A 14,476-nucleotide genomic window follows, 5' to 3' on the forward strand; every position below is an offset into this window, starting at 1 on the left:
GCCTAACTCAACCCTACAAAGTCGGTTGATAGAGTGAGGACTGCTCTCACTTATAAACACATGTTCATGCCATATATTGTCCAATGTGAGACACTTAACACCTCCCCTCACGCCCAAGACTAGACATCTAGAACGTGAAAATAAATGGTGGATGACCTGATAACGAAAACCATAGTAGGTGTTCCACCAGATCTTAAACGAGACTCTGATACCATGTTAAGAAGTGTGATTGAGCCTAACTCAACCCTACAAAACCGGTTGGTAGAGTGAGGACTGCCCCCATTTATAAACACATGTTCAGGCCATATATTGTCCGATGTGGGACTCTTAACATAAAAGATAAATGTTATTGTTAGAAGTTATAATTCAATGTACTCAAGGAAGCTAGCATTGGACTATGTCAAAGTAGTTAGTTGAGGTTCAGGAGTCAGCTGTATTCGTCTTACTCGAATACAATATATAATTCATATATTGAAATGTAACTTGTAGTTTTGTATTTTATATTTTGTATGTTTTGAACTTAAGTCTATTTCTATAGTTTCGGACTTTGATTTTAATTGTGTTTATAAAAATGCACTGTATGATATAAATCAGATACACAACAACTTTTATTCAATAGTATTTTCTCTTTTACAATTTAATTTATAATTTCTCTCTTTTCTCTCTTCTTCTTCTCCCATCTTTCTTAAAAACTCTTTGTTCCATCGGTTATGAAAAAAAAAGTAGAGCACATTATCAATAATTTATACCATTTTTATATTTATTCTTTTAGGGTACATATTAACATTACTATTTAAAAAATATAGATGAGTGGTTTAAAAAATTAAAAAATGAATACTAATATAAAAAAATTAAGTGAAATCTATTTAAAAATCTCAAATCAACTTAATGAATGTGGATGTTGTTATATTTTGAAATGAGTTTTACATTTGATCCAAATTATTAAATTCATGAAAATTTCCACATCAATCCTAGTCTGCCTTTACTTTAACACTCCCTTTCTTTTATAACCAGTCCAATAATAGCGTTTACATTTTTAAAAAAATTTCCTTACATACCCTCAATCAATTCTCCTTTCCCATATCTTTCTTTGTGGCCTAGACTCTTCTCACCATTTCCAATCACTAACAACCTTAAAAAAACCACACACAAACTAAACATAACCATACTATGCTTGAATAGAATCTCTTCACTTTGTTGTTTCATAACTTAGATTCTACACCATGAATAGTAATCCAAACAGTTCAACCAGACATGTATCAGATGAAACCCAAGAAAATGAACAGTTTACTGAAATCAGAGAAATCCATGCCTTAACACCACCGCGACTTCCACCACCAACCAACAGCGGCCATAACCACCGTTCATCTTCCTTATCCATTGCCAGCAGCATAGATAGTGAGAACTTCACAACTATAAGCAGAGAATTCAATGCTTTGGTTCTAGCAGGATCGACTATTGACCACAACAACAACATAACTCCTCATGCCCATCCTCATGATCAATACGAAGCCAGCAGCAGCAGCAACAACAACAACAATAATTTGGGGAGGATTAGAGAAGAACATATGATGGAAGAAACAAACCCTTTGGCGATTGTAGTTGATAACAACCCTTTAGATCCTGTTCAATCTCCTACTACCAGAAGAGTTGTGGCTGGTGGTAACGGCAGCGGCGGCGGCCATGGTACACGTGTCGGTGGCGAAGAACAACACGTGTCGGTTGATAAAGTAAAGAAGGAGGAAGTTGATGCGAAGATATCAGCTTGGCAGAACGCTAAAGTTGCTAAGATTAACAACAGGTTTAAGAGGGAAGACGCTGTTATCAATGGCTGGGAAGGTGAACAGGTTCAAAAAGCTACTTCATGGTTGAAGAAAGTTGAGGTAAGAATTTTGTGTAAGTTATTTTTCTCAAGGTGTTATTTGCATGTAGTTTTGTTTTCATACTCTTGTGGTAATTTTTAGTAGTTGATTAGAAATCTGAGTCAATGATTACTATGAAGACTAAACAAAGAAGGATTTATTATTCGTTAATACGTACTCTGATCTAATCAATACATAACTAATTGAAAGAATATTTCTAGTTTGTGTAAAATACTTGTATGCCTTTTTGCATGCATGGTAATTTGCTATAGAGATTGATAACAAAATATCAAAGGTTTAATGTATACCAAATCATATACCGAAAGAAAATGATGTTAAGCCAAAAAACAATCATAGTCCAATTAGTTATTATAAAGTTTAAAGGCCTGGGAGAGTTGGTCGGTTGGTGAAAGATTGAGACCTAGAGTGTACTTTTTCATTAGGTGTAAATTATTTATGTTGTTGATTTAATCTATACAGAGTTTTGTTGGTGGAGGGTAGAATTGGTTCTTGAATTCATTAGTCTCAAGAGTTTGATTTCTAATTTCAAAATTTAATTATAATCAAATCTTCTAGATTAATTTTTTTCTATACCATAATAAAAATTATGATTGATTCCTAATGATAAACTTATAATAAGATGGTAGAGAGGGATTTTTGACGGGATGAATATATATATATATATATATATATATAATATATATTATATATATATATATATATATATATATATGGACAAATTTTAGTGGGTTTTGTTTTATTGAAATTTGTTTTATTGGACTTATTATTTAGATCTTATTCGTATTGAGTCTTTTGTTCAATTTAAAACAAATTCTATTATAAATAATTTTCTTGAACTCAGAGTTTGATCTATGTTCTAATTAGCATCAGAAACCAGTCGATTCAATAGCTTCAAACAGCTTCATTATTTTCACCTTTTATTGTATTACAAAGCAATTTTTCATTGTGATGTGGTTTCTAATATAAATTCACACATATTTACTAGATTTTATATTGATTATAATTTATTATTTCAAAATTAGTTGTAAAGTAAATGATATTAATAAACTCATTTTAGACTTTATAAATTCACACATATTTATTTATTTTATATGAACTGCTAATATTTTTTTCATTCTTAATAAAGAAACAAGTAACATTTGTCAATAAAAAAATTTTACTGTTAATTTTTTTTATTGTGTGTTGAAATTAATTACTTCATATTCTGAAGTGAATTGTTCAAATTAAATTCACAATCATTTATTATTTTGACTTATATAAAGTAAGCTAATTAGTCCTCTCTGGATTGCATTGGCTATTTTAAAGCTAAAATTTCCTTCACATGCAATGCAATCATTTTCTATAAACAGTAACTATTTTGGTGAACATGGCCCTGGTTTGGTGACAACAGACACCTATGATTATGATCTCCATTATTACATTACTGTCTTATAATTGACAGCAAAAAAAAGGTCAAAATAAATTACCCTCCAACAAGTAGCTAGCAATTTGTTTGATGATTTAGAAACTCTATAAATATGTGTCTGTTTCGGTGTTTGTGTCAGAAATTCTGATACTTGTTAGTATCGATTTTGAGTTTCCATTATCAGTGTTTCATAGCTTAAATATCTGTTTGTGTACAGAGGAAGCTGGAGGAGAAAAGAGCAAAAGCATTGGAGAAAACACAAAACAAAATAGCAAAAGCTCATAGAAAAGCAGAAGAGAGGAAAGCATCAGCAGAGGCAAAAAGAGGAACCAAAGTGGCCAGAGTTCTTGAAATTGCTAACCTTATGAGAGCAGTTGGAAGACCTCCTGCCAAAAAATCTTTCTTCTAAGTTTTTTTTTAATATTTTAATTTTCAAAAAAAACTTTTAATTTAGACACAAAAAGGGAAAAAATAAACTTTTCCTTTTTAATTAGTTAAAGGGTGCAATAAGGAGTATATAAAATTAGGAAGATAAAGAGATATGTATCATATAATATATAGTTTCTGAAAACCAATTAGAGTGTTTATATGTGATTGATTAGTGTTTGAATGTGGTGAGTATATTGAGTGGTGTGGTGGTGACATGATCATTTGATCATTGTGGTTGTTACACACTTTGGTGTTTTGTATATTAATTTTGTTTAATACTTTTTGGAAAACATTTGCTTCCATCTTTTACAAGTGCCTACACCATACCTAACTGTGCCTAATTTCCACCTACCTCTCATTTTTTCTAATGGCTGATGTAACAGTCTCTAACAAATCCACTTTATCACTCACTAACTAATTCTTAAATCCTATATATCAGGAGACACAAAATAACTGTTCAACATTTATTGCAATAAGATAAATTAAATTGGATAACTCTTGTTTTGAACTATATGTAATTTAAACTTTTTTTTTTCAAATTGAAGTTTGGGTTGACCAATAAAAAATGTATGAAGTCATCAAACTTAGAATTTTTCAGAACTATTTTAGTGCACAAGTGAATTGTTAGAACCAATTGCCTTATTCAACAACACTGGAAAAATCGGGTGGACCTTGGAACCAATTGAAAGTTTCAACTCGAATTGCACAACTCTCAGTCTTTCTCAAATTTGTTCCTTGAACTTTGAACAATTCCTTCTAGAAATGACTAAAAAAAACGGAGTCCCTATCACTCACATAAGAGAAAGGAATTCCATGCAAAAGAATCACCTCTTTAGTAAACAGTTCAGTAATACTTCTAGCAGTATATGAGTGTTAAGAACCACACAATGACAATATTTAGATAATTTGTCTACCACTACCAGAATCGCTTCATATCCTTTTGACTTTGGCAATCCAATGATGAAATCCATCAAAATGTTATGTTGTTCAGAATTGCTAGTGGTTTCAACAACCCTCCCGGGGATGCAACCAAATACTTTTGTCGTTGACAAACATAATAGCTCCGAACAAAATCTTGAATGGTATTTTTTCATGCATACCTAGTACATGTTAGCTACACCTCTACGATATTAACGAAGATTAACTAAAGACATTTATTCATCTATGTTTCTCATAAAATAAAGGTTACAATTGACTGTTTATATAGGTTATTGGACCTAAGAAATAGTAACAAACTAACATAAGAGATAAAAGGGAAAAATAAATAACAGCCTAAATAATAGCCTATAAAAGTGGTTATTATAAACCTTATCTCTAATACCCCTCAAGTTGGAGAGTGAGGATTATGAACTCCTAACTTGGATAAGAAGTCATGGAAAATCTTAGCTCCTAAAGATTTGGTGAATATGTCAGCTTGTTGGTGCTAAGTTGAAACATGAGCCGTAGTGATGGTGCCTGATTGGATATGATCTCTGATGAAATGACAATCGACTTCAATCTGTTTAGTTCTTTCGTGGAAGACAGGATTGACGGCTAAGTGAATAGCTGCTTGATTATCACCGTATAATGGAATAGGACGTGTGCAAGGAATTTGAAGAGTATTCAGTAAGTTGCGAAGCCAAACAATTTCACTTGTAGCATGTGTCATGGCTCTATATTCAGCTTCACTAGAGGAGCGAGAGATGGTCACTTGTTTCTTTGTTTTTCATGAAATGGGGGCGTTTCCAAGTTTCATCAAATATCCCGATGTAGATTTTCGTGTTATGGGACATGATGCCCAATCCGAATCACAAAAGGCAACCGGTTGGAGGTCATTGTTTTTAGGTAAGACGATGCCTTGACCCGAGGAGGGTTTAAGGTATCGAAGGACTCTCATGATTGCGTCCCAATGATCTTGGACGGGTGTTTGCATGAACTGGCTCAAACACATGGACAAAGTATGTTAATTCTGGCCTTGTGATTGTGAGATAAATGAGGCGACCAATGAGTCGTCTATATTTTAACGGATCAAAGTAGGATGACCCATTAGTCAAGGAAAGTTTGTGATTGACCTCCATGGGGAATGGGGAAGACTTGTAACCAAGCATGCCACATTTAGTGAGAATATCAAGTGTATATTTTCGTTGACAGATAAATAAGCCTTCTTGGCCGTGTGCTAGTTCGATACCGAGGAAGCACTTAAGTTTGCTAAGATCTTTCATATGAAAACATTGACTCAAGTAGTGCTTGAATTTAGCACAAGCTTCTTCATGGTTTCTAGCAATGATTAAGTCATCAATGTAAACGACGACAACTATGAAAATGGATGGTTTGGTGCACATGAAGAGGCTGTGATCAACATGGCTCTCCTGGAAACCATAGTCAATCAAAGCTTTTGATAATTTGGAATACTAGTTTCGAGAGGCTTGGCGTAACCCGTACAATGACTTCTTCAACCGGCACACCATATTAGGATGTGTAGTTTTATAGCCTTGTGGAGGTTTCATATAGACATCTTCATCTAAATCGACATGAAGGAAAGCATTGCTAACATCCATTTGATGGAGGATCCATTGTTTGGTGGTTGCAACAGTTAGTAAGCATCGAATGTTATCAATTTTGCAACGGATGCAAAGGTTTCATGGAAGTTCTCTCCTTCAGTTTGAGTAAATCATTTTGCAACCAAACGAGCTTGATGTTTCTCAATTTCTCCCGTGGCTTTGTGCTTAATCTTACACACCCATCGACAGTCTATTAACTTTTTATCAGGTGGAAGAGTGGTTAGTTCCCATGTTTGATTGTCTGCCAATGCTTGAAGTTCTTGAGCCATAGCATCTCTCCACACTTGCAATTTACTTTCCTGGGTGTATGATGTAGGTTCTTCAGTGTTACTAATTGCTGCAAGATAAGCTTTGTGAATTTGGGAGAAGTTGCCATAGTGGACAAAAATTTGAAATAGGATATTTGATATTGGGATGCACATTGTAGCAATAGAAGTATTTGAGGTGTTATGGTGGTTGTCGTATTCTTGGTGGTAACTCTATTGTAGCATGATTATGGTCCTCAATGTGCCCCCCCTTAGTCGCATCATCCTCATTGGATGAAATTTGAGAAGCTGAAACTGGGTTGGTTGGATTATGATTATCTTGTGAGGGAGTGTTGCTAGGTGATTCTGGTGAGTGATTTGCATGGTCCTGGTGCAAATTGCCAACAACAGGAGTGTCATAATTTATCGATACAATGTTAAGTTCTTGTGAATTGATAGGAGGAATATCTGCAATAGATGAAACCGAATCAATTTGTGGTTCTTCATCACTATAGTATTATGCATAATTGTGAACAATGTTGGTGGAAGATGGGTTTGATGCTTGAAGGAAGGGATAAGTATCCTCATGGAAGAAGATGTCTCGTGATATATGGAAAGTATGAGTTTGAAGATTATAAACTTTCCAGCCCTTTTGTCCTTGTGGATATCTAAGGAATAAACATTTGTCAGCTTGTGGATCAAATTTGTCTAGTGGTTTGGAGACATTCTTCATGTAGCATAAACATCCAAAATTGCGTGGATGATCATATTGGGGTGCCTTTTCGAAAAGAAGCTCATAGGGAGTGAGGCCTTTATTAGCAACAGTAGGGGTACGATTGGTTAAATATGCTGCAGTTAAAATGCAGTCACCCCAAAAGTGTAGTGGAAGGTTGGCTTGAAAACATAATGCTCGCACTATATTCAATATATGTCTATGTTTATATTCTACGCGTCCATTTTTCCGTGGGGTGTAAACACGAGAAATTTCATCAATTATGCCCTCTTGGTGAATGCAATTTAAGAATTTGGAGTTAACAAATTCTGTACCATTGTCGCTGCGGATTTTCTTGATAGTTTTAGTGATGCAGTGTTTCAGTTTTTTATTTCATTAGATACACCCAAGTGCCTCTAGTGTAATCATTAATAATTGTGAGAAAATATTATGCTCTATTATGTGCAGCAGTATTGTTCAGAAAGGTGATTGAACCTAACTCAACCCTACAAAACCGGTTTAAATCGGTTGGTAAAATGAGGATTTCCCCCACTTATAAACACATGTTCAGGTCATATATTGTCCGATGTGGGACTCTTAACACAGTCCCTCACGCCCATAACTGGACATTTGGAGCATGGAAATAAATGGTGGGTGGCCCGATAGCGGAAACCATAGTAGGTGACCCACCGGATCTTAAACCAGGCTTTGATACCATATTGTAGATTAACCATAAAGATTTATTCATCTATGTTTCTCATAAAATAAAGGTTACAATTGACTGTTTATATAACCTATTGGACCTAAGAAATAGTAACAAATTAACTAACATAAGAGATAAAAGGGAAAAATAAATAACCTAAATAATAACCTATGAAAGTGGTTATGATAAACCTTATCTCTAATAGATATGTCTAAAAGAACATGGAATTCCCTCCTTTAGGAGTATAATGAAATTATTGCAATAGAGTATGGCTAAATGTTGATATTGTTGAATTGTAATTCCTTGTGTCGAAGTAGGTTGCTCGATAGAAACAAGGAAGTGTTGAATCACCTAGGTGTCGAAATGTCAAAGAGTATCTCTACACTATTGTTAGAGTTAGCTTTATTTGTTTGTTTAGATTAGTTAGTTAGGTTAGTTTTAGGCTTTCCTTGAGAAGCAAGTAAGCCCAAATTCTATAAATAGGGAGTAACCCTTATTATTCTAAACAACTTGAATCTTGCAGTTGCAAAGAATAAAATTCTCAGTTTGAGAGCAGAGATAAACTCTGCATAAATTCTTCTTCTTTCTTATTCGAAAACCCTAATGTCTTTCTTCCCCAATTCAATTTTGTTTCTTTTCATTATCATTGTGAACCGAAATCTTGCAACCAAGATTGGTTGATTCACTCGACTGAAGAATGAAGAAGAAGAGGAGAAATCTATCAGAAAGATTGATTCTTGTTCATCAAGATTCGATTCGGAATTCTCCATAGACTTTGGTGAATTTCTTGAAGGGAAATTGGTGAATTTCTAACATCTAGAATCTAGAGCACTGGCTGAGCGATTCATGGGAAGCAAAACACGATGGTGATGAATAATCCGAACATGCATTATCCGGCGAGTCTCTCAATTTTGAAGAATCAAAATTATGAGAATTGGTGCAAACAAATAAATGTTATCTTTTGCTATCAAGATCTTTGGGATCTTGTGAAGGAGGGAGTGACGCCGCTTACAAAAAACACGAAGGATGAAGAAAATGCTGCACACAAAGAATCAAAGAAAAAATATTATAAATCTCTCTTTATAATCCATCAATGTGTTGATGCAGATAATTTCGAAAAAGTTAGTGATGTTGAATCAGCGAAAGAAGCATGGAAAATTCTGGAAAAAAATATTTGGAGGTGGAGAAAAGGGGAAAGAGACGTGGTTACAAACTCACAAAAGGACGTATGATTTGCTTCAGATGGAAGGCAATGAAAGCATACCTTATTTTTTCACTAGGGTTACAAAACCGGTGAATCAAATCAAGGTATATGAAAAAGTGTTGACATCAAGATCAACTGTTTCAAAGATCTTGAGGTCATTAGCTCCAAAGTTCGACCATATTGTAGTATCCATAGAAGAATCAAAAGATTAGTCAACATTGACAAAGGAAGAGCTTCAAAGGACACTTGAATCTCATGAACAAAGAATGGCTGAAAGAGTTGCTGGCAAGTCGAAGAGTGATGTGGCTTTGCATGCATAATCAATAAGAGAAAAGAAAGGTAAAAGGAAGTGGTTCGACAACAAAGATAAATGAGGCTACAAAAATTTGACATGTCGAAATCAATAAGAAGGAGGCTGGTTGAATCAGAGAAAGCCCTCATACCAAAATAACCATAGAGGTGGTGTTGTAGGTAGAGGAAGAGGCGGTGGTCGAAAACCTGACAAAAGTCACATTTAGTGTTTTAATTGTCAAAAGTATGGTCACTACTCAAGTGATTGTCCTGAAAAATAGAAGAATCAAGAAACTAATGCAAAGTTTGCAAAGCACGGAGAAGAATAAATGTTGCTAATGATCATAACAAGAGATGAAGAAAGATTTCAGGACCAATGGTACTTGGACTCATGATGCTCATCACATATGACTGTTAGTAAATATGGTTTGTCAGCATGAAACCCTCAATGAAGAACATGGTAAAATTTGCAAATGACAATACTCTAGTAGCTGAAGGTATTTTGATGTTCTGATTATGAGGAAAGATGACAAGAGGTTATTAATTTCCAATGTAATGTACATACCAGACATGAAAAGTAATTTGCTCAGCATATGGCAGTTGGTCGAAAAGAACTATAAAGTTTCAATTGAAGACAAGATGATGAGAGTTCTCGACCTAGATGAAAGATTAATCTTAAAGGCACCTATGTCTCAGAAAAGAACCTTCAGGATTGAATCTAATATGATGGAGCACAAGTGTCTTGCAACTGTAGCTAACAAGGATGAATGGATATGACACTATAGACTTGGTCATCTCAAATTCAAAGACATCAGAGATCTGAAGAGAAGAAATATGGTTTAAGGATTACCATAAGTTGACATTCCAAATGAAGTTTGCGAGGAATATGTGCAGGCGAAGCAACATAAGAACAACTTCATCAAGGATGCAGGAAGCAAGTCGAAGACAATTTTTGAAGTCATACACTCTGGTGTGTGTGGTCCTATCTAAATGGATTCAAATGGATGTAACCGATAATTTGTCACATTCATAGATGACTTCAGTCGAAAAATGCAGACTTACCTGATCAAGAAGAAAAGTGAAGTGATTGAGATATTTTTTTATCTTTCAAAATTTGATTAAAACGTGTATATTTTCGAAAAGTTTATTTCACGCTGATCATTTTGGTGCATTCAATTTATTTTTTCGAACATTTTTGTGCCTGATTTTTATTCATTTTGAATTTTTTTAATTTTTTTTTCAATGTATCCAAAATAAATAATTATAATTTTCAATTGTTTTTGTATCGAAAATAAATAATTATCCACTTATCTCTCTCAAATTCATCAATCACCCACAACACAAAAAGGGAGACCAATTAATCCAATAAAGCACTGCTCACCCGATGGGAGTTAATCTTTTTTTTAAGCATGAAAAAAGATTAAAGTAGAAGTGAGTGAAAGCAAAGGTAAACACAATGCAAGAAAAGAGATAACGAACAAAACGCAGGAACTTTTTTTTTTATTACCACATATTTATTCTCTCTTTCAGTACAAACAAGACATGCATATGACACTTCTTACCTTCATTTGATAGTATCTAAAAAAACCAAGAACCTCTTTTATTTTTCAACAATATAATTTTCTCCACATCATGACAACTTTCACTTTTTGTTTTGTTTCCCTTTTCAAGCTTTCTATTTTTCATTGGCTGTTAATTTTCCTTGATTTTTAATTAGTAGAGTATGGTCTACTGTTATTAAATTTTGATTTGTTTTAATAATATCTACTCTTATTCAGAATTTCATTTGTTATAATAATATATATGGTGTGCTAATTGTTGAAATTAGTTGAGAAAGAAACCATTTGTTTTTGTTTTGAAAAAGCCCAACTTGTTTTAATTTACTTCATTTTTTTTATGGTTATAAAGATAAGAAAATATGTTTGAGTGAGGAGGAAGAAGATTGATCTTTTAGTACATATATCAACTGCTACTGATTTTTTTAATTTTGTTTTAATCTTTACGTGTTTTTTGTTTATATATATTAGTACGCGCGATTATATGACAACTAAAAGAATCTCATTGAGTTTGTTGAGCATGTCTCTTTCCCCCATGTCTTGGGTTCAACGCCCTTGTTGCCATTTTCACCATCATTTTATTTATGACCTTATCTTTACAATTTAATTTTTATTGATATTTTTTACAATTATTTTCCCCCGATTACAGTCGTTACAAAAGTGTCCCGTGAATGTTTTGAAAAATACGATACTCGTTGGATTTTGGATTGTTTTCTCTGATTTCTTTTCATGGTTAAGCATCGAACTTTGATATATGGATTCGACACTTCCCATGTTGTTATTCCATGATTATTTGATCGATATATTGATGGTATTTCGCCACGTTTTGACTCATTGCATACGACATTTCCATTGTTGTCAATATGCGCAAACCAAATTTGAGCACTTTACCTAGGGTTTCGTTTGCACCTCCGAATTTAATTTTTCCTAGCATATTCTTATGTTATATGACTTTGATTTGCATCCTCGCATCTCGATTTTAATCCCTGCATGCTTCAATTTCATTTCTTTTGACTTAATTTTTTGAATATGTTGTAAATATAACTTGTGTGTTTGTTATTTTCTCCACATGGCTTATTCTTGGGCCTTCTTACAATGAGAATGTTCTCTTGCACTTACACTTGTTATTATTATTTATTGACTGTGATCGATTTAATCATTTTATTATCATGAATCCCCATTCGACAAAATGTATTCTCTTTTCCATGATGTGTAATAATTTTACCGCTTTTATTTCGTTGGTTGCTTGCTTGTTTAGCTAGCTCTAACACAAGAATAAAATCAACATTTTCTTTAAAAAAAATCAAAAATAAAGACTCGATTCAACGTCGAGTATTTTCTCAATAACCAAATCAATCCATTTATATCCATTCCTTTTCTTTCAAACCATTTCATTCAACTATTTCGCAATCGTTCATCAAATGTTTGATCCAACATCAAACTATTTTCCCAATAAAACTAAAAAATACTTAATTCCTATTTAACACTTTTCAATAAAGATGGAAACGGAACAGAGTGGATACCACGAGCTTCTGAGACTAAGATTCGAGATGGATATCTCGTCCATCTTAGATCTCGCCATCATTCAAAATTGTCAATGCATTTTCTTCAAACCCTTTCTCAATCAAAACTCGAAACACTTAAATATATCAAGCACTTTTACAAATAATATGGAAACGGAACATGGTGGATACCACGCACTCCTGAGGCTAGGATTCGAGATGAATATCTCGCCCATCCAAGTTCTCGCCATTACTCAAAATGCTTCAAACTAATCAAACTCTTTTCCCGCCTTCGTGTGATTGATCCTTAAACCACCTTTTGTAATTGAAAGGTACTTTTTCTTGAGACAATGCAAAATCAATGTTTAAGTGTGCCATTTTCATTCCAAGGTGACCAAAGACAGTCTCGTGTACTTGAAATAGGAAATATACAAGTAGAACAAGAAAGAAAATCCCAGAGGATTAGATTCCCGACTATAAGTGTCCATGAATGTGATGTTATTCCAAACAAAATGATCACACCAGAGAGAGACCTAATGCACCTAGATTTATATTTTAATGTTAATTTATTCAATTATGAAGAAACAACTACAATATATGTGTGTATTTTTTATATAGAGGAAGAAATTAAGGAAATAAATAAGAATCAAACACGAAGTATAATCTCCTTACCAACATAAACTATACTAATTATAGTCAAATGGGTATACCAAACGAAGGGAGTTGATTATTGCTTTACATAAAAAAATTAAGGCAATATATATGAATCAAACATGGAATTTAGTCTCCTTACTAATGTAGAAGATACTTATTGTAGCCAAATGATTAAATTAATCACATTTTAGAATCGTACATTTCCAAACATAAGACAAGACTTATTGCAAAAGGATTCTTACAAAATTCTAGCCTCAAATTCAACATAAGAATTGAATTTGATATGGATGACTTAGGTAGCCAAAGTTACTTTCTTGACATCAAACTTGTTGCAACCATGAAAGGATTGGTTATCCACCAGAGGAAGTACATTGGTGATATATCTGGACCTATGTTCTTACACGTACTATCAAGGTTATCCAAAGTGGTGGATATTTTTTTATATCAAATCTGCAATCAACCGTTAGTTTTGATGAAGATGGCACTTAATGTCCAACGATATTTAGTGAAGTCCTTATCTCTTAAAGATAGATTATGCGGTTGAAGATTCTATCAATACCAAGATTTTTTTTCATCAAGTTATCCTTTTAAATATATTATTGTTAAGATGACTAGAAGAATTACCTCTAACATTAAGTCATCTCTTTGAAGTAAACTCTACATCCAACGATGTTCAAGTGAATACTTTTGTTTCAAAATTCTCCGATGGGTTAGTCTCTCAACTCTCAAATGATGGTAATAAACTTGAAGATATCTTAAGCCTCATCAAGCTATAAGACTCGAGGTTAATACTTGAAGCTCAAAGTTATGAAAAAGAGGAACTGCGAAAGCTCTCATGTTCATGTCAGCCTGAGTGACGAGAGTCTTGTAAAGGCACAGGGGAAACTCTAAAATTCCTAAGAAAAAGTCACACACAATTACAAATTCTGAGGAGCCTTTCTTAATTTTTCAAAACCACCTAAAAATGTTTCAAAGGTCTAGCTGATTGATAATGGATTTGTCTAATAACTTAAAAGAACTTTAAACAAAGAATAATTAATTATCCATAGTTTTATAATTGATTATTTTAATTTGTAACGCCTATAATCAATTGGAGCAGTCTCTTAATGGTTGGAAATGGTCAAAAATCAAAATATTCCATTTTAGGTCCAATAATCAATTAGACTAGTCGGTCATGAGACTTAATTGGCCCATGAATTGTTTCCTAATTTGAACCAAATTTTGTCCTATAAACATAGATCTCCTCTACCATTTAATATCACTTAGAAATTGATATTTGATCATACTTTCTCACTCTCTCATCTTTTTCTATAAATCTCTTTTTTTCTCACTTGAATATTGCCTTAATGCTT

The 14,476-nt window shown here is 33.4% G+C and overlaps 1 protein-coding gene across 1 annotated transcript; it reads left to right on the forward strand.

Annotated features, from left to right (window-relative positions):
• Window positions 1-1,017: 1,017 nt before the first annotated feature.
• On the forward strand, window positions 1,018-4,019 carry LOC127126307 (remorin 4.2). Its single transcript, XM_051055214.1, has 2 exons — window positions 1,018-1,883; window positions 3,506-4,019. Exons 1-2 carry the CDS (start codon window positions 1,224-1,226, stop codon window positions 3,695-3,697), a joined length of 852 nt encoding a protein of 283 aa, XP_050911171.1. The 5' UTR covers window positions 1,018-1,223; the 3' UTR covers window positions 3,698-4,019.
• The last annotated feature ends 10,457 nt before the right edge of the window (window positions 4,020-14,476 follow it).

This window comes from Lathyrus oleraceus, chromosome 3 (genome assembly GCF_024323335.1).
Source record: "Lathyrus oleraceus cultivar Zhongwan6 chromosome 3, CAAS_Psat_ZW6_1.0, whole genome shotgun sequence".
NCBI classification, from domain to species: Eukaryota; Viridiplantae; Streptophyta; class Magnoliopsida; order Fabales; family Fabaceae; genus Lathyrus; species Lathyrus oleraceus.